Source organism: Marmota flaviventris, chromosome 17, assembly GCF_047511675.1.
Source record: "Marmota flaviventris isolate mMarFla1 chromosome 17, mMarFla1.hap1, whole genome shotgun sequence".
NCBI lineage: Eukaryota > Metazoa > Chordata > Mammalia > Rodentia > Sciuridae > Marmota > Marmota flaviventris.
This window is the reverse complement of record NC_092514.1, coordinates 19,320,328-19,340,650: the sequence shown is the minus strand read 5'-3', so window position 1 is coordinate 19,340,650 and position 20,323 is coordinate 19,320,328. Positions and strand designations below refer to the sequence as shown.

The 20,323-nt window shown below is 39.6% G+C and overlaps 1 protein-coding gene across 1 annotated transcript in view; it reads right to left on the bottom strand.

Annotated features, from left to right (window-relative positions):
• Positions 1-3,625: 3,625 nt before the first annotated feature.
• Positions 3,626-20,323, bottom strand: part of LOC139702482 (uncharacterized protein C12orf71-like) — a 34,197-nt gene continuing 17,499 nt past the window's right edge. The window contains exons 2-4 of the mRNA XM_071603816.1: positions 6,111-6,184; positions 4,355-4,970; positions 3,626-3,832 (exon numbers count right to left, since the gene is read on the bottom strand). Of these exons, the coding sequence (XP_071459917.1) occupies positions 3,626-3,832; positions 4,355-4,970; positions 6,111-6,184 (897 nt within the window). The remainder of the gene's footprint in view (positions 3,833-4,354; positions 4,971-6,110; positions 6,185-20,323) is intronic.

Below are 20,323 nucleotides of genomic sequence, written 5' to 3'. Positions count from 1 at the left end.
CTGGACTTGGACTGGACTTGTCCCATCAGCCCTCCTGCTTCTCAAGCCTTCAGACTCAGACTAGAACATTACCACTGGCACTCCTGGGTCACCAGCTGGCAGATGGCAGGTCATGGTCTTCACACCCACCATAAATCCATGGGCCCATAACTTGGAAAAGTTTCTCTCTATGTGTACAATCTTCTATGTGTTTCACATTTCTTATTATTTTTCTTGGTACTAGGGACTGAACCCAATAGTGATTAACCTCTCAGCCACATCCCCAGATATTTTTTTTAACATATATTTTATTTAGAGACAGTCATCTTGCTGAGTTACTTAAGAGTGCCATGCTATGTAGTTGAGGCTAGATTTGAACTTGAGATCCTCCTGCCTCAGCTCCTGAGCAACTGGGATTACAACCATGCACTATCACACACAGACTACAATTTCCTACTTATTCTGTTTTTCTAGAGATTCCGGATTACATACTATACTCTTCCTTCCTTCCTTCTTCCTTCCTTCCTTTTTTCCTTCCTTCCTTCCCTCCATCCTTCCTTTTTTCCTTCCTTCTTTCTTCCTTCCTTGCAGTGCCAGGGATCAAATCTAGGACCTTGGGCACACTAGACAAGCACTCTACCACTGAGTTACTCTCATAGCCCTTTTTAAATTTTATTTTGAGATAGGGTCTTTCCACGTTGGCCAGGCTGACCTTGAACATGTAATCCTTCTGCTTCAATCACCAGAGTAGTTGGGGTTACAGGATGCACCACTTCACCTGGTTTCCATTTATGAAATGATGATGTCATTTTAAAGTATAAAAAGAGGACTTGTGAACCTGTCATAGGAGGCACGGATCCCTCAACAAAGCCTCTGTGGATTCTTGCCCACGTGCATCACCTTACTGCAGTTATGGTAAAATGACAGACAACTCCAATTGAGGGTCATTTGACTAAATATCTGATTATTGTCAGGTCATGGAAGGTGAGGGAAGACTGAGGACCTGTCACACATTGCAGGTGACTCATGGGAAAGTACAATTAAGTGCAACTTGTGTATCTAATGAGCTCATAGAGAAGGAAAAGGACCTTAGTGGAAGAACTGGGGCAGCTCCAGGGCTGTCTCTGTGCTAGTCAATGGTACTGCACCAAAGTTCCCACCGTGGTCTGCTCACTGTGGTAGCCCTGTAAGATGCCACCCTTGGAGCAGTGGGCTGAGGGACATAGGGATGCCCTTCAGTATGCTTGCACCTTCTCTGGAAGTGCACACTGAGGCCAAGATGAAAAGGTCAAAGACAAACACAGTAAAGTAGGAAAAATGATAAAACAAACAACCATGTATTACAACTAAGTTTGTCAGGCCTTAATACTTTGCCATATTTGATTCACTACTTTCTAATAAGAATAATATAGAGGGCGGGGGTTGTGGCTCAGCAGTAGACAGCTTGCATAGCACATTTATTTATTTTATAAATAAAATAAAAGTATTGTGCCCAACTACAACTAAAAAAAAATTTTTTTTAAAAAAGAATATATTATAGTTGGGCATGATAGCACATGCCTGTGTCCTACCAGCTTGGGAGGATGAGGCAGGAGGATGGCAAATCCAAAGCCAGCTTCAACAAAAGTGAGGCACTAAGCAACTCAGTGACACCCTGTCTCTAAATAAAATACAAAATAGGGCTGGGGAACCAGTTCAGTGGTTGAGTGCCCCTGAGTTCAATCCCTAGTACCCCCCATCCCCAAAAATGACTTTATTATAGATAATACTTAGACCCCTGATATGCCGTTTGGCTGTTCTGTTGGATTCCCACTTGCCTCACGAGCACTATTCTCATCTTGATGTCCACCTTATGCATGTTTTAATGCTATTTCATGTGAGTATATTGTTTTACTCTGAGGATAAAATTTATGGAGGTGGGAATATACTCAGTATATCTGAATTGTATGCTTCAAAGTGGTTAAACTGATAAAATTTATAAAATTTTAACCAAATACACATAGAAAATACCAATTTAAATGGACTTTATGTTATGCTTTTTATGAAAACTTTCCCATTCAACCCTCTCAGGCTGAAGTATTCTTTCTTTAGTACACTTCGTGTACTTGTTACAGATGACCTCACCCACAACCCTTTATGGCCATAGGTATACGTGTCTTTAACTCTTTTTTTTAAAGAGAGAGAGAGAGAGAGAATTTTAATATTTATTTTTTAGTTCTCGGCGGACACAACATCTTTGTTTGTACGTGGTGCTGAGGATCGAACCCGGGCCGCACGCATGCCAGGAGAGCACGCTACCACTTGAGCCACATCCCCAGCCCGTGTCTTTAACTCTTGAATGAGGAGCCCTGGGACCCCCAAAATCTAGATATTCTTTTTTTGGTATATTATACTAGTGAGAAGTCTATGTTCTCAAGGTCTGTGGAAGGGAAGGAGAGACAGAGGTTGAAATTGAGGAAAGGAAGACTCTAAGAGTAAATACTCATAGGCTTCTCAAAATGTGAACAATGAAGGTAAAACAGGGTGGTGGTAAAAGGTGGAAGACACAGACTTTCGAAGGAATCTGTGGATGAGTGAGGAGGAGGATGGTGGCCCTGGAGGTGAACTGGCAACACAGAAAGAGTCAACAAGAAGGATGAGTGCAGCCAGCCTCAAAGAAGTTAAAGTGTAGGGAGAATTTTTACTGACACTTGCAAAGGAAATTCAGGGAGCACAGTGCAGTGGATTGAGAGGATTTGGTTAAATCAAGATCTGCTGAAAATGTTAAGTTTTTGTAAAAAGGCTTCAGTGTGGGAAATAGCTCCATGAGAATTGACTTTCAGTCCCTCTTAGATATCCCTGAATGACTTGTGATTAAGAGATCCGCAGGAACATGGACACTACAACGAGCCACAGTAGTTTTCAAGGGCTTGCTTTATCTCATTCATTCTGGAACAACCCTGTGAGGTCTGTAATAACATCTTCCAGAACTTATGAATGAAGACACCAGGCTTAGTGTGGTTAAGTGGCATGCCCAGCCCCCACCTCCCCCCCCCGCCTTGTTGCCCCTTATGCCAGCCGACTTGCTAGAACCAGCCACCATGCCAGGACATTTTAGAATAACATGCTAGAACCACCTGGTCCCCAGGGTCATCAGAACAGCTCTCTGACTGTCTAACACTACTGACTGACATGGCCTTCCCAGTGACTCACTGCCCTCTGCCACTCACTCCAGACCCACAAGTTCCCCCCAAACCATCCTGCCACGTGGGAGTCACAGGGGTCCTGCTGCCTCTGACACTGCAGGTAGGAGTTAATGAAAAAAGATGTTGAAATGCATTAAATAAGAAATAGGGGAAATACAGTAAGAAGGGGCCTAGGGAGAGAGAAATGAAGGCCTTCTCTTTAGGAGGCAGAATACTCCCTGTGGTGTCCTCAGAGTCAACCTCAGTCTTCTGGTCAACATACCTACTTTCAACCTGGCCCAGATGTTATGATGGAAGAGGAGGAAGACATGGAAAACAAGAACATTTATTAGGAAAACACAAAACCATGCTAACATTACAACATGGGCTCAGGAATCAATTAAAATTCTGGGTGCACAGGGTTCTTAACTAGAGGGATCCTTGAGGTTGGAGCCTGTGGCCTCCAACCAAATGTCTTCTCTTTAGCGCCAGCAGGATGAGACCTTCTTGGCCTTCTCACGGCGCTTTCTCCCTGGCAGGGAGGACACCACTCTCTTCCTGAGCCAGTGAAAGAAGCGCCGGAAATTCATACAGGAAGTGCCTTCCTTGTCTGAAGGCAGGTCCCCCTCCTCTGACTGCAATGCTGAGACTGGAGAGCTCTTTGCAGTGCCAGGCTCCTGGCTTTCCATCTGCCAAGACAAAGAGGAGGAGTTAGAGACATTCAGGGTCAGCAGCAATGGGGCCAATATTACTCATTTATGGATTTCCAATTTATGTTTTTAACCAAAATGAGCCAACTGTCAATGCAAAGTTTCAGGACTCACTCACATTAAAGCCACACACAGGCACACACACTGGTCTGTACAGTGCTTCTCTGCTTCTCTCTCTCTCTCTCTCTCTCTCTCTCTCTCTCTCTCTCTCAGTGCTCCCTGGCATTTCCCCAACACCTCTTCCCTGACCCCTTTCCTGGCTGTGGACCTTCTCCCATTGCTCAACTGCTCAGACACTGGGGTCCTCCTCTGCTTCACAGCAGGTACAAGGACTCCATGCTGTCCCACCTGGCACCCCCACTGGGCCTGTCCCTTCCTCTGCAGGGGGGCAGCTCTGTGCTCACCTCAACAATTTCATCCTCCTCAAGCCTCAGTGTCTCCATTTTCTGCTGGTTGATACTTGGGCAAGTCCTGACAAGCCTCCTGCTCTTCAGGACTGACCTGATCCATATGGGAAGAGACACTGCTGGATGGCTGGACATTCTCCTCCTCCTGAGGAGACTCAGGGGGTACAGAGTCGTCTACATCCTCCTCCCGATGAGGATCGGAGAACAGAGAGTCGTCATCTTCCTCATCCTTGTCTAGACATACAGCAATAACTCTCAAGAAATAAATCAGTTCTAAGACGCTCTGGCATCCTGTCTCCTCTTGCCAATTGTACATACTCTCCTCATCATCTTCCTCCCATTCAGCCCATTTCATTTGTGAGTAGTCGAAGGGGCTGCACACATCGCCATTCATGGGCTCATCCACGTCTTCTTCACCAGGCTCCTCTGGCTTCTCCTGAATTTCATTTCTTCTCCCCATGGGTCCCGTTACACCGTTGGTTCCCCATGGCCCTTCGTCAGGAGGGAGGGAGGGAGGATCCTCAGAGGTCACATCTTCACAGGGTGTGATACCCTCACTGGCAACATTGTCCTCGGAGGGGAAATAGCCTATAGACAGGCTCTGGTAAGATTTGGATTCTGAAATGCACTGCTCTATATCAGGGCAGCTGCTGCCAGAGGACGAGTCGTCCATGGGGTCCAAGAGCTCAAATGCCCAGTCTCTTTGGACCCTGGAAAATTCAAAAGAAAAACATTAATAGGTGATATGGGGAAAGCTACTCATGCACTTTCCCAAATGATGCCCATTCCTTTATCCATTCCCAGCTATCCCACTCAGGCAGAAGAGCATCCTGTATTTGCACTCTCCAGTCAAGGGCACAAGAGGCAGTTCTTTCTCTTTAAAAACTCATTTTATTGAATAATGACCCTCTGCCCTGAGCACCTCCACCTGATACCTCTCATGCTTTGTCTTATCACTACAGTGGGAAGAACTGTCTGCCATAAAAGACAGTTGTATAAATTTGAAAAGTATAGGAAAGTCAATGATGTAAATAAATACCCATATCCCATCATCCAAGGGGAATGGCAATCCTTTATAATCTTCTTTTTCCTCTTATCTACATATATGCATGTGTGCACACATCTATATATATGGGAATTCACATCAAAGACAGTGAGATTATTAAATTTTGTAGCACAACCTGCAGGAAATACATATATGACTATTCTGTAATCCTTAAGAACTTTCTCATTAACTCTTTTTGGTGATCACCTGAGACAGGGGCAGAATATTATATTTTGGATGTGAGGTGTCCATCGTAAGCTCTTGTTAATTCCAGAATATTCAGAGGTCAGAGGAGTAGAATTATGAGAGCTGAAACCTAATGAATTCATCGACCATTAACATAGGTGATCAATGAACCTTAGATAATTAAGACCATTAAGAATGGTCTTATGATACTAAACCACCTTATCCACACATTTTTGCCTTTCTTTAAGTAGTCCTGTAGGTGGGATCATTGAATCAAAGATTAAAAATATTTTTAAATTATGAGAATTGGTGTTAAATTACTTTCTAGAAAGAATACAGCTATTTAAATGCCCATCCTGACATCATCTGATGGCATCTGTAGTCCAGCATTTCCTGTGATGCCCAGCAAGTCATTGGGGAAAGGAATATACAAACATTGGCTTTCCCTTGAGATATCTCTCTCTCTCTCTCTCTCTCTCTCTCTCTCTCTCTCTCTCTCTCTCTCCTGTTCTCTCTCTCACACACACACTCACGTACCTTATAGACTCTGTCACACCTGACTCTATTTACTTTCTGCAGGAAAGAGAAGCTTCCAACTCCTCAGGCAGACACAGGCTACCTGAAGTCCTTCAGGTACTGAATCCAGTAACTGAGAAGTTCAATTGTCAGAAGCCTGGGCTCTGACAACTTTGGCTGCCGTGGCAACAGAGGAACACAGGAGAGTCACAAATGTGGAAGGACAACGGGGATAGAAAACCAAGGGACCCATCCCCTTTGCTTTAGTCATTTTATCCGTCAGTGTGACCAAAGTATATGACAAGAACAACTTAGAAAAGGGAAAGTATTTTGGGGCCTCACATTTTCAGAAGTCATAGGTAATTGGCTCCCTTGCTCTGGGTCCTCACAGCAGCCCATCATGGGGGGAGGGCCCAGTGGAGGAAATGTATCAACAGATGGGGGTCAAAAAACTGAGACAGGAAAGGGCCACAGGACAAAAACCTCCAGGACCAACTCCCAGTGACTCACTTCCTCCAAACATGTCCCACCACCTACCATTTCTATCCAGTCAGTTCATTCAAACTAGGATGAATTCATTAGGTTTCAGCTCTCACACTCTACTCCTCTTAACTTTGAATATTCTGGCATTAACAAGAGCTTACGATGGACACCTCACATCCAAAATATAATATTCTGCCCCTGTCTCTAAATAGCTCATATCCTTCTCACAGAGCAAGATGCAGTGTGTTTGTCTCTTAAGAGTCTCATAGTGTCCACAGCTCTGGTACTGCCCAAAAGTTCAGGCCAAGTCCAAGTCTCCTCTGAGACCTCAGATCAACTCTGGGTTGTGATGCCCTGGAAAAGTCAAAGAGAACTTTCATATATCCTAAATACAGCTGCACACAATAATCATTCCCATTTCAAAATGAGGGACTAGGGTCCAGCAGAAGGACTGAGGCCAAAATAAGACCAAGACCCAGCTGGGCAGAGAGGCCCCCTGATCCACCTACAGTGACCAGGTCACTTGATGGTGAGCTGTTACTTCCCAGAGCTTGGTTGCAGTGCTCATGGGTTGTCTTTTAGCCTGAAAGTCTCTGCAGCCCCCAGCTTGGCTGTCTGGCATTTCATAATTCCTGGGGTCTCCACCACAGCTTCACTTTACATTTACTATATCAAAGATTGGTCTCTCAGGGGCACCTACAGGGACTTTGCCCAGCAACACTTTGCCCAGCAACACTTTGCCTGGCTCCAAGTCTTCCACTGAAATCGTGGTGAAGGCTTCATGACCCCGTAAGTATTTGTCAACAAAGAGATATGAATTTAAGCACCCCTAAATAAATAAATAAACAAACAATAACAAAAAAAATGTGAGTGTGTGTGTGTGCGCGCACACACACACACACGCACACATACTTTATGTAATAGTAGAACAAAACCAATAAATAGCTATCTGACCTAAAAGAACCTCAGCTCATTGGGATCTGTCAGTTTCATAAGATGTTTCCCAAATATATGTCTCTATTTCCATTCAGTAAGATAGTATTTACAGTGTGCCATAACCGTCTTCCATTTTTCACTATTGACTGGACTCAAGTACCTACTTTCTGTTCTCTAAGTTTGTGGAAGTTCTCTCTTTCAGAGTTTTGATGGCATGATGCAATGAATAGGCAGAGCTGGGGTTGGCGAGAAACACCTACTCTCCAAGAGATGCAGCCTGGCAAATGCCCCCAGGCTGCCCAGGCTGCCATGAGTGACCATGGCCTCCCTGAGTATATGCAGGGTCTTGTGCTCATGTCCACATGCCCCCTTTCTGGGTGTTAGCTCCTTTTAGGCTCAAAGAAGCCTATGAGCTAAGTCTCACTGGTTGCCTGCTTCACAGAAGAACATGTAACATGCACAGTCAGGTAACTGGCTCACATTCCCAAGTCATAACCTTAGGCACCTGGATTCAGAGGCAATCTGCCTTCAGAGCCCCCACCCCTTAATCTCCACACACCCTCATCTCTAGGGACCTGAGCACCCACTTCCTCCGGGAAGATTGTGGGAGAGCTGACCCAGTCCATAGGCAAACCCATATGCTGTTCCTTGGGACAATCTCCCCCATGGGGAACTTCATGCTCCATAGGGACAAACAAGAGAAGTAGATGGTCCATAGGGGTGGTCCTGAACAATGGGGTCCACATTAGGAGGTGGGGGAAAGGAAGGTTTATAATAAGTTTTAAACTTCCTCCTTAGCATCATGACATCTGAAATCCTCTTCTCTGGCTTCTCATGAAAGCATTGAACCTGCCCTCCAAACAGTGTGGCCTTGCAGGTAATTCACCGGTATCTCTCCTTCTATGTAGTTGGACTGGACTGTACATTGTACTGTCACCCATGAGTGGATCACTTTGACCAGCATATAAACACTTGAGAAGGAAAGAAGGATTTTTCAGCCTAGATCACTGAAGTGCAGAGTGATCCTGAGGCCAAGGGAGCTTCAAAAGGAGACAACCAAGGGAAGGGAGAGGAGAGGGGAACAGGAAAATGGGTAGAATCAATGAGACCTAACTTCCCTATGCTCATATAAGAATACACCACCAGGCCCCTGCCCCGGATGCTGCTGGCTCAGATACAGAGGCCATTCCTGGAGGTCTCTTCTCTGGACATGGCCTGGGTTACCTGAGGCACAAATTCCAAGGGTACCTCCTGTGGTTGCTACCACTAAGCCACAAATCCAGCCTCCAAAATGCCACATTTTTGAAAAGTCAAAAAAAAAAAAAAAACCCAAATGAAATTGATGTTAACATATTTTATTTAACTTAATATATCCGGATGATAATTTTAACATGCAATCAATATATGTTAGTGGTTACAGTTTTATGTTCTTTTTTGCATGCCAAATCTACAAATTCCAGTCTATATTTTTTGCTTAAAGCATACTTCAATTTGACCTACCCACATTTCAAGCGCTTAATAAGCCACATATGGCTAGCGACCACTGTATTAGTCCAGTTTTATAGTTTTCAGTGTACAGAAGATTATGGATATTTGATAACTAGGCCCTAAGGTATATAAGTTTTTAAAAAATATTATGACAATATCACTTTTTTAAAGTTCATATTTCACTTATTTGTTGAGGATATATACATATGCAGTTTTCCCATAGTATCTGTGGGGAATTAACTCCAGGACTATCTGCAGATGCCAAATTCCTTGGATGTTCATGTCTCCTACATAAAATGTCCTATAGGCAATGCAAGGTCTTCCACATATGTTAAGTCATGTCTAGATTTCTAATACAATGTAAATCCTAGAGTAAATCATTGTTCTATTGTATTCTTAAGTAATAATGATAAGAGAAATCTCTGTGCATGTTTACTACAGAGGTAAAAAAAAATTAAGGGTTTTTTTAATTCTCCGTTGGCTGAATATTTTTATGGGGAAGTTATGATATAGAAGGCCAAGTGTACAATAGAGTTTTGTATATTGGTCTTGTATCTGGTAGTTTGCTAAATTTATTACTTCTAATAACTTATAGATTATTTACTCTAAACATGACAATGTATCTCTTTCTTTTTATTTAAATGTATTTCCAGTTTATAAGACATTAGACCAAAGATGCCCTTTCTCAGTGGAATGAGTAGCTATTAACTAAAGGATTCTGTGAAAACTGATCCAGAAATTTTTTCTCAAAAACTCACGACATCTCTTGAGACTGTTATCTATGTTAATTCTGTATCTGTAATTGAAACTATGGATTTCATTTACTTTTCTATATGAAATAACTTTTCCCATGATTTCAACCTCATTTTAAAATTTAAAGGCAAATTTTCAATGCACATTTTTCAGGAATCCTATTAATGGGAAATTAATAGGCTGACCTTTAGAACCACGGGCTCACAATCATTTACCAAGACACAGGCTTTTCTTTTAGTAGTTTGCAACTACTAAAAAGTGTTGAAGTGAACTAAGAAACCCCAAGTTTTTTTTTTAAATCCTTTATACTTAATGCTAAAAATTGTTGCCTCATTTATTCAATATCACCGGGCAGAAAGGTGTTATGTATAAGTCAGCCTTTCAGATAATTATGCTTTAGTCCTTTGAACCAAAATTTAAAAAAAAATGATTCTCTCATATTTTAAGTGCATTGCATTTTTTTAGAACCCCCGTGGACAGACCATATTAACCTTCCTTTGACCTTTTAGTGATGATTGGTGTCATTCTTATGAATTATAATAATTGCTCTGTGTTGTAAATCTGGTTTGCTCTCAGGGGAAATGGAATATTTAAACCTGTTTCATCTTTTTTGTTAAGTAAATTAATACAGACTTCTGTTATTTTTAAAATCTAATTTCCAGATTGTTTCTTAAAATGTCTTTTACTTCCTTATTTTAGGACTGTTAAAGCCATACTTTCTAACTTCTGTCAGATGCCTGTCCGGTGGTTACTATAAGATTTTTTTGAGTCAAGAAACAATATGAAGGTGAAAAGTAAATGAATGATAAAGATTATCTAGAAACCTAGGAATGGCACAGTATTAATATCTGACTTCCTTTTTTATTTTTATTTTTTTTTGATCTGGAAAGTGGAGTTAAGGTAAAAGGTATGTAAATGAAGCAAAAAAATAGAGTATGGCAAGATAAGAACATGAGCTTTTATTCTAGAATGTTGTGACAGCTATTTTGGAGTCACAGCTATTTTGCAATCTCTTAGTGTTGAGGCTGCTGGATACCCTGTCATCTAAATAGTGACTTATCACTCTCTTTCCAAGATTGACAGCCACATTGTAGAATTCTTAGCACATGATTGATAGACAAATATATGGGTACAATTCCATTTCCACCAATTGTTTGGATAAGTCATTTCACTTCTGTATTGTATATACCATGTTTATAAGTTTGTCAGGATAACATTTTCAAAGATTTGGAGACATTTGCCCTAGAACTTTTATCTTCTGGTCTTTACCACTTCCCAGTAGACATATCATTATGTGTGTATCCTCAAAGAAGAACAGGAGAGAAGCAAGTCAACATATAGGAGATTCCTCATAATGCTAGGACTTCAAAACATGCTTGTCCTTAAAGGAATCGAAAGGAATTTTGATCAAGATATTTAAGAGAAGAAAAAAATTATATTATTCCCTATTTTTTTCCTTTGAAATTATAAAATGATGTTTTGGCTAGAGGACAGGACAGGCTGGAGGAAAATTATTGGGTGCCTCCAGTCATGAGGACAATTGAGAGGCTTCAGTGAGAGTGGCTGAAGGACATGGTAGGAACCAAAGTATCAGATAGGTTTGTAGGTCCGAGGTATGGAACCACAGGGAGGCATATGCATCCCAGAGAATGACCTCTTGGTGTTCCTAAGACAGCCTTAGAGCAAAAGGCTAAGACCCAATAGGGTTCTTCCACCCCAGCACGAGGCCTGTGTAGCTGAATGACTCTTACATCTAAATGGTACCGTGATACCGGAGAGATCCACCAGAGGTGAAGGGACAGAAACAGGGGCATCTCCAGATAGGCTGTGACGGAAAACAGACAGGGAGCTGCTCATCTAAGGAAATGCTATGTACCAAGATTGCATATTGACTCCTTGAATGCTCATTAAAAACACATAAAATAGGCCTTGTGGTTGTTATTATCTCTGTTTTACAAAGAAGGAAATTACAGCCGAGAGAAATTAAATAATTTAGCAAATGTTACACAGCCATGGAGAAAATATTCATATCCAAATCATCCTCGAGACAGAGACACTACTCTGAAACACCAGACAGCAGATGGGCTTTTGATCTTAAAGCCACTATATAAGTATAAATTATTGCATCCTTTGGCTTCCTTGGTCTAGGTAGCAAAAACACTAATCTTGGCACAATCTAAGATACCAATCTAAAGTATCTTTCTTGAAGGAAAATAAAACCCACCCATATAATACCTTTAGAATGCTATTAGGTAAAACTAAATAAGAGCCTTGGCTTTCTGGATTCTTGATTATTAGTGCCTCTGCTAATTAATTTCTACTCTGTCCAATCATAAGCGGAGTCTTTTAGTCCATTTAAACTGTAAACATCTAACAAAAAAAAAAATCTTTCAAATACATATCACACTATACACCTTCTTCCACTCCAAATGGGAGTACAGTGTTATTTATGATTGGAGACGGAAGGAACATGTAAATTCAACAAAACCATGGTTGGAACAAGATAGAAAGTTTTATTCTTTTCCCATGAGAACCCAGGGGTGGCATGGTAGCTCTTTCTGCTTCCAAGGCTCTCAGAGAGCCAGGCTGCCTGTCCTTCTCTGCTCCAGGATTCCTGGGTCATGTCCTCACGTTCCAAACAACATCTAGGCAACAGTAGGATGGGGGAAATGGACAAGCAGTTTTCTCCTAAAAAAGGACCTCAGAAACCACCACCTGACATTTTTTTCCCGTTGGTCAGAATTTGACCTCAGAGACATACCTCATACCAAGCTAATCTGAGAAATGTAATGTATTTTGGAAGCCATTTATTTTATTAGAAAGTCTACTTCTCTGAAAAAGAGAAGGAAACAAATATTGGAAGAAAGCCAACAGATCCTGTCATAACTCGTATGTGCAATCACTTACTTGATAAAAAAAATATATATATATATTAGAAAGAAAGAAACCTGGCTTCCTAAGTCTGCTTCTCAAAGGAATTAGAGATTCATGATTGAAATCTTCAAAACAAAACCTGTAAGACCTGCTCAGTCCATAGCTGATCTCAGTGTCAATCTTAGTGCCTAATCAATAGTATATCAGGGAACAAGATGTAAGGATTAGACTGGTTGTTGAGGAATGAACATTATATTATGTATGTATACACACACATATACATGAGTATATATGCACATAATACCCATATTTACCCACCATAAAGTGCTGCCTTCCATAGGTCTGAAAGCATTGAAGCCAACAGGTGATGAACTGAAACTGTGAGCCACAATCAATCTTTACTCCTTCAAACTTTTCTCAGGTGTTTTGTCGTAGCAACAGAAAGTTGACTAATTCAGTTTTTTTATTTGTTTGTTGGCTTTTTTTTTTTTTTTTTTTTGTGGTCCAGGGCCTCACTCATGGCAATCAAACACTCAATCACTAAGCAGCATACCTGGCTCCAAGAATGACATGTTTTGAGAGAGAAGACTTGAGTTCCAATGCCTTTTGCTACCTCTAAACAGCTGTGTGATTTGAGCCAACCATTGAATTTTTCATGTAGGCACTTGGAGATTTAAATTTTGTATTTTAAATACATATAGAAAATCTCCAATGTAATGATACTTAAGATTGTTTCTAGCTTTTAAGGTGTGTTTTCTGCATGTATATAGATAATTGAATACTTGGGAAAAAAAAATTGATCCCCCAATGCTCTTCCTGGCAAAACCTAACTAGATAAAATAACGAAAATGGCTGCATCACCATCAGAAATAAGGTTTAGCCCATTTAGAAATGAAGTAATAAACCTCATTTAGGAATGTCAATCTTCAGTAATAAATTTTTTATGCTTACTGCTCCAGAAAGAGATTGTCTAACTTCTAAGTTTGTTTTTGAATCCCCTACCTTAATTAAATCCCTCATGTCAAAGCTCCATTAAAGTGCCCAGACATGAAAGATATCTGGTTTGTTGCACTAGATAATTAAATTGTGTCAAGAGCAAGATTGGCTCAATAAAATAGTGGGGTGTATGTGTGTATTTGTGTGTGTGTGTGTTTTATCTCTGACTCTAGAAAACTAACTTTAATTGTTGTCTTTCCAGAACAACTTGGAATTTTCAAAAAAAAATTTCTTCACAGAAGATTAGGATTTTAAAAACAGGAGCTGGAATATTACAATGTTAATTTGGGGTTGATATTTCTTATAAGATCAATAAGGAAGGGAGATAGGGAGGAAAAAAATTCAGAATGAAGGAATTAGGGAGAATTGGTAGAAATTTAGGCAAAGAAAGAAAGGAAAATTGAAAGAAGATCCATAAGAGAAAATGAGAGAGAAGTCGAAGGAGATTTAATTCAGTTAGAACTGAATTCATTAATGTTAACTAACACCATCTCAGGGCTTATCTCTGGACTATGGATAGCAGAGGAAATGGCTCCCTTTATCATTGTCCTGTGAATTGTTAATTAGTGGTCATTCTCTGAGAAGTTTGTTTAAACCTCATCATTTACTATGGAGTCACCCTGTGGTTAGCTTTAACTTGTACAAATCCAATTACACATACAAATCAAAAGGAGAGAGAAGAAAAGAAACTACAGTGTTGGTAGTGGAGGTGATTCCATCCCAAGAACAATATCCTGGAGAAAATGTAAGGAGAGAGAGAGAGAGAGATGCATCTGCAATTTTCTTCTTTGTTATCACCTCACCACTGTACAGGTGAACATAATGTGCAAAGGAGGGAAATCTTAGGCACTGTGACTCCTTTCACAGATGACATGCTACTGAAGAAAGGATAATTCTGTTTCAGTTCTGTAGGAAGAAAATAACTGTGTTGAGATTTTTAATAAAAATAACTGTGTCGAGGTAAACGTTGGTCTTTCTATAACATGCTATAGAAAGTTCAGGGCAATTTGTGTGGTCTACTGTGTCAGTCAGCTTTCCATTACTGCAACAATATATCTGAGATAATCCACTTATATGGAGGAAAGGTTTATTTTGTTTTGCAGTTATGGAGGTTCCAGTCCATGTGTTGTTGGACCATTGGTTTTGGTCCCATAGCAGGTCAATTCATCATGATAGGAGCCCATGGTAGATGAAGCTTTTACCTCCTAGCTGGAAACAAAAGAAAGAGACCATGGTCTCATAATGCCATTTGAGGACACACCCCTAGTAACATAAAGATCTCCCAGGAGTCCTCACTTCTGAAAGTTGCCACCATCTCCCAACAGTACCCAAATTGATTCAATAACACCAAGCCTTTAATGGGGGCCTTTGAGGGATATCCCAGGTCTAAACGTGAGCATATATGTACTTTAGATCCTAACTTCTACTTAAGGTGGGATATCCTTGTTTTATTGAAATAAAATTTTATAGTCTTTGTAATTTTGAAACTTTATGCGAAAAGGTCCATCCTGGAATGATATACTATAATAATATAGGATGTGGATGTAATATGATATAATATAAAATTATATAATAATAGTTGGAATGATTGGTATGAGTCAACTAATTCCACCATCTGCTCATTGAGCAATCTACTCTATAACTGCTTCATTAGTTAGCATGTACTCTCTTCATTGTGGTGATGCTTTGGGTACTTGAGTTATGTTTTATTGCCTTCAATTTTTATTTTTTATTGATTTTTTAAAAAATACATGACAATGGAATGAATTACAATTCTTATTACACATATGCAGCCCCATTTTTCATATCTCTGTTTGTATATAAATTATGTTGACACCAATTCATGTCTTCATACATGTACTTTGTATAATGATGCCTATCACATTCCATCATCCTTGTTCATCCCCTGCTCCCTCCCTTTCCCTCCCACCCCTCTTCCCTATCTAGAATTCATCTATTCCTCCCATGTTTCCCCACCCTCATCCCACTGTGAGTCATCTTCCTTATATCAGAGAAAACATTTGGCATTTGTTTTTTTGGGGATTGGCTAACTTCACTTAACATTGTCTTCTCCAACGCCATCCATTTACCTGCAAATGCCCTGATTTTATTCTCTTTTATTGCTGAGTAAAATTCCATTGTGTAAATATGTCACATTTTTATATTTAAACCAATTAGGCCATTTATGAATGGATAAACAATAATAAACAGCAAAGACTGAAGAATGAAGACCATTATTCACAGATACCTTCTTTTATCAGGTTCTTTGGGCTTACCAGAGACCCTCTTAAAGTGTGGTAAAATCAATTAAAAATTATTCACATAAAAAGTGAACAATGGAGGATGACATGGTGCTACCATTTCCTATTTCCTATGATTAAGGAACATTATGTTTGGATATGAGTTTATCCTCTAAAAGCTCATGTGTGAGACAATGCAAGAAAGTCTGAAGATGAAATGATTGGGTTCTGAGAGCCTGAACCGAATCAGCGCATTAATTCACTGATATTAACTAACATGTGGTCACTGGAGACAAGTCAGGCATGGCTGGTAGAGGTGGGTCACTGGGGTCATGCCTTTGGGGTTTGTATGATGTCCCTGGAGAGTGGAGTGCTCTCTCCACTTCCTGATTGCCACGTTCTGATCTGCTTTCAACTCCATGCCCTTCTCCCATGATGTTCTGCCTCACCTCAAGCCCAGAGCAATGTCTATGAACTGAGACCTCTGAAACCAATGAGCATCAAATAAACTATTTTCTTCTCTAAAATTGTTTTTGTCCGATCTTTTGGTCAGAGTGGTGAGACGTTGACTATGACATTAACTTTTTTTTTTCCTATCCTCTAACTCTGGCAACCATTGATCTGACTGCTCATGTAGCTTCACCTTTTTCAGAGTGTCATCTAAAATGGAATCATTAAGTATTCAGTGTGTTGAGTTCAGATTCTTTCACTTAGCATAATGAATTTGAGAGTCTTTCATGGTATCGATTGTGTCTTCTATTTTATTCTTTTTTTACTGTGGAATAATAGCCCATTGTATGGATGTACCATGTTTTATTTATCCACTCATCAACTGATAGTCATTTGGGTTGTTTCTAGTTGGAAACAATCAACAAAGAGTTTTGTACAAGTTTTTGGGTAAAAAGTTTTTATTGATCTTAGGTTAATTGCCAAGAGTAGAATATCTAGATCATAAGGTAGGTATGTTAAAAGATATAAGAAGCTTCTGAACTGTTTTTGGAGTGGAATTTTACATTCTCCCCAGCCCAAGGTCTGTTTAGTTTGCCTTCTTCTGTCCACAAACCTGGCAGAAATTTGTCAAAAGTGTTTCTGGTATTAACCTCTGTACTCCCCTTTGGGGGGTTTCTCTTAGGAGCAGCAAAAAACTTTGTTCTGAACTTTAATATGAAGAACATAAAGTAGAGTTTAGGAAAAGAAAATAGTTTGTCTCTGTTCCTTTAGGTTTAAAAATGAAAATCAAGATATTTTTACATGTTAAGCCATCTTGGTGGAACATTTCACCTTTTCCACTTCCCTATAAACAATAATGAACAACAAAGAATGAAGAAAGAAGGCCATTATGAAGGCCTGTATCCTTGAGGACAAGCAGGAGTGACTGTGGTCAAGGTCAAGGGCCCGATGGCACCATGGTGCCAGAAAGTGTGGCTCTCAATTTGATGAAGCAGAGTCCTAGAGAGACTATCATCCTGTGTCTTTTTTGCTTTACTACTGAAGTTATGTCTTCTTTTGTTATCCTTTTCCTGCATTGATTTTCACTGTGTGGGTCCTTTACAATGCTGCAGTGTGGGGGTTTTCATCTTTGGAAAGTCTGCCGGGCTATTGTTGTGAGATGGGCCTCTGCGACCTCCCCTCCGGAGGTATTCTTTTCCTTAGAATAAGAAAAAACAACCACGATATTATTAACAAAAGTGCTTTCCATTTATCAAGCCTCCTGCTAAAAACCTTACAGACATTTATTTAACACTCACAGTAATCTCTTAAAACAAACATTTGGTCCACATTTTGCAGAAATACGAAGGGAGAATTAAGAGCTACTTTCCCCAATGGTTGAGCTTACATTTGGCAAAATTAGAATTCACATGCACCTCTTTCTGATAACAAGGCATATTCTAATGATAACTTTAAAAAAGCCCTATTCTTTTTATCTCTATACTATGCTGCTTTCCAAATCTGAAAGAAGCAAAGGAAGGTTCCTTTGGCTGGACACCTGAAACTACTCAGCCCACGAAAGCCCAAAATATTTCTGAGCTTTGCAAATAAGCTTCAAATGGTATATTAGTTAACTTCTTCTGTGTAAAAAGTAACCACAAAATTTCATAAGATTTGGGACTAATAATCTGTGACCTAAGCACTTTGTTAATTATGAATGGGCTTCCTTCTATGTCTGAGGATGGTCTAACTGGAAATCTGATCTAGGATATGATCTTTGCTAAGCAAACAGGTGATGTGGCTTTGCTTCAAGTGTCTCTCCTTCCAGCAAGCTACCATGGCCATGTCCTCATGATGATAGTAGAGGCACCAAGAGAACAAAGCCTAGTGCACATGCCCATTTTAGAAGTCTGCTTATATCCATCACATCTATTGGCCCAAACAAACCATATGGCAAGGCTCCGTGGCAAGAGACATGACCGGACACCTACAGCCCCTAAACCCACATTACCATAACCATGGTAGGCCATGGTCAAAATGTTCTGATAGTGTCATGAGGGTAAATATATAGACCAATGGAATAGGATTGAAAGCCTAGAAACAAATACATACATCTGTGCTCAAAGGATTTTCAACAAGGATGTAAGGGTCATTTGATGGGGAAAAAATAGTCTATTCAAAATATAGCAGGGACAACTGTTTGTTTGCATGAAAAGAATATAGTTGGACTCCTATCTCACATCACCCATAAAATGCAAGTAAAAATGGTTCAGTCTTAAATGTAGAGCTAAATTTCTGAAACACTTAGAAAAATACATCGAGATAAACCCTTATAATCTTGACAATGGATTCTTAGCTATGACACTAAAAGCATGAACAACAAAGGAAAAAAATAGATAAACTAGACTACATAAATATTAAAAAATTTTGTGCATCAAAGTCCATTTTGATGTGTAAAGACAACCAATAAGAGAAAATACTTATAAATCATATATTAGATAAAGGTCTGGTATTCCAAATATATGAATAATTCCTACAACTCAATATCTAAAAGCCAAAAAAAAGTTAATTAAAAACTGGGCAAAGAACTGAATCATTTTTCCAAAGAATATATAAAAATAACCAATATCATATGAAATGATGTCAAATATTATTGGTCATTAGGGAAATGCAAATAAAAGCTACAATGATATACTACTTCATGCTCACTAAGATGACTATTTATAAAAGCTTTAAATAATAAATCTTGGGAGACAACAAGAAGAAATTAAAATTTTGGTTCATTACCAATGAGAATATATAACTGTGTAGCCATTTTGGAAAACAATTTGGCAGTTTCTCAAAAAGTTAAACACAGGCTTACCATATGACTCAGCAATTGACCCCTACATAAGTGCCCCAAAGAATTGAAAAATTATGCAGATAAATACCTGTACATGCATCCAGTTCATTACTAACAAAAAGGAGAAAACTCAAATTCCTGCCAATAAATGAATATACAATGGAATATTATATACATATGTTTGTGTATAAATTACATTTATAGAAATATCTAAATAGGCAAATCAATAGAGTCAACAAGTTAGTGATTGCCAAATACTGTATGGTTTATTCTTTGGATACGATGGAAATGTTTTCGAACTTGAGACAAATGATGGTTGCACAACACTGTGAATGGACTAAAAGCTACTGAGTTGGGCACTTAAAATGGTTCAAACCAACAACTCTCCAGGGATGAAATCATGAGTCACCGATGGTTTCCAAAGTCCTGGCACATTAAGGGAGGATATAAATACAGATGTGTCAATCTCCACTTTAGAGAAAAGCAAGCCTTTCTCTAATCTGAAATCTGGAGAAACATTATGTTGACGGTTTCCTATGATAGCATTGTTAATCACCCCACCCCTAGTACAGCATTTCAAAAGATACTGAGTAATTTTGCATTAACTGTCTTTTCTTTTTCTCAAGATAATACTTTATGAGGACAGTATTGTGCTTATGCTAGTCTCACCCAGAGAGAGCTAAGCTGGCATTCATAAGGGTAAGTGGATTTCGTAAAGTTTGACAAACAGCGAGCAACAGAGTGCACAGAACTGTAGACATTCAGCCTTTCCCTGTGCTGTGTTCTCTTGCCACACTCACAGGCCCCTAAGCCGCCCCTTTCTGCTGCCTGACTTCAGACATTACTCATTTCCTGTGCGACTTTTAATGGGTCATCATAAAACATAAACCTATTGTGCCTCCTCCCACCTTGATATGCATCCGTGCCCCTCCCCCCACACCACCACCACCTACAGGATACAGAAGAGCATGGCCTCATCATTTCTGACTCGATAGCACAAAATCCATCCTCAAAGTACAAAAAGATGATTTTTCTTAATGTTTATTTTAAATTTATACATATTAATTTTATATATTCACGGTATGGCATGGCATTTTAGTATACGTGTTAATGTGTAATGATCAGATCAGATATTATCTCCTCCAACATGTATTGTTTCTTTGCATTAGGTACAGTCCAATTTCTCTGTCCCAGTTATTTTTATTTATTTATTTATTACATACATGACAATAGTGGAATGCATTACATTCATTATTATCCATTTACAGCACAATT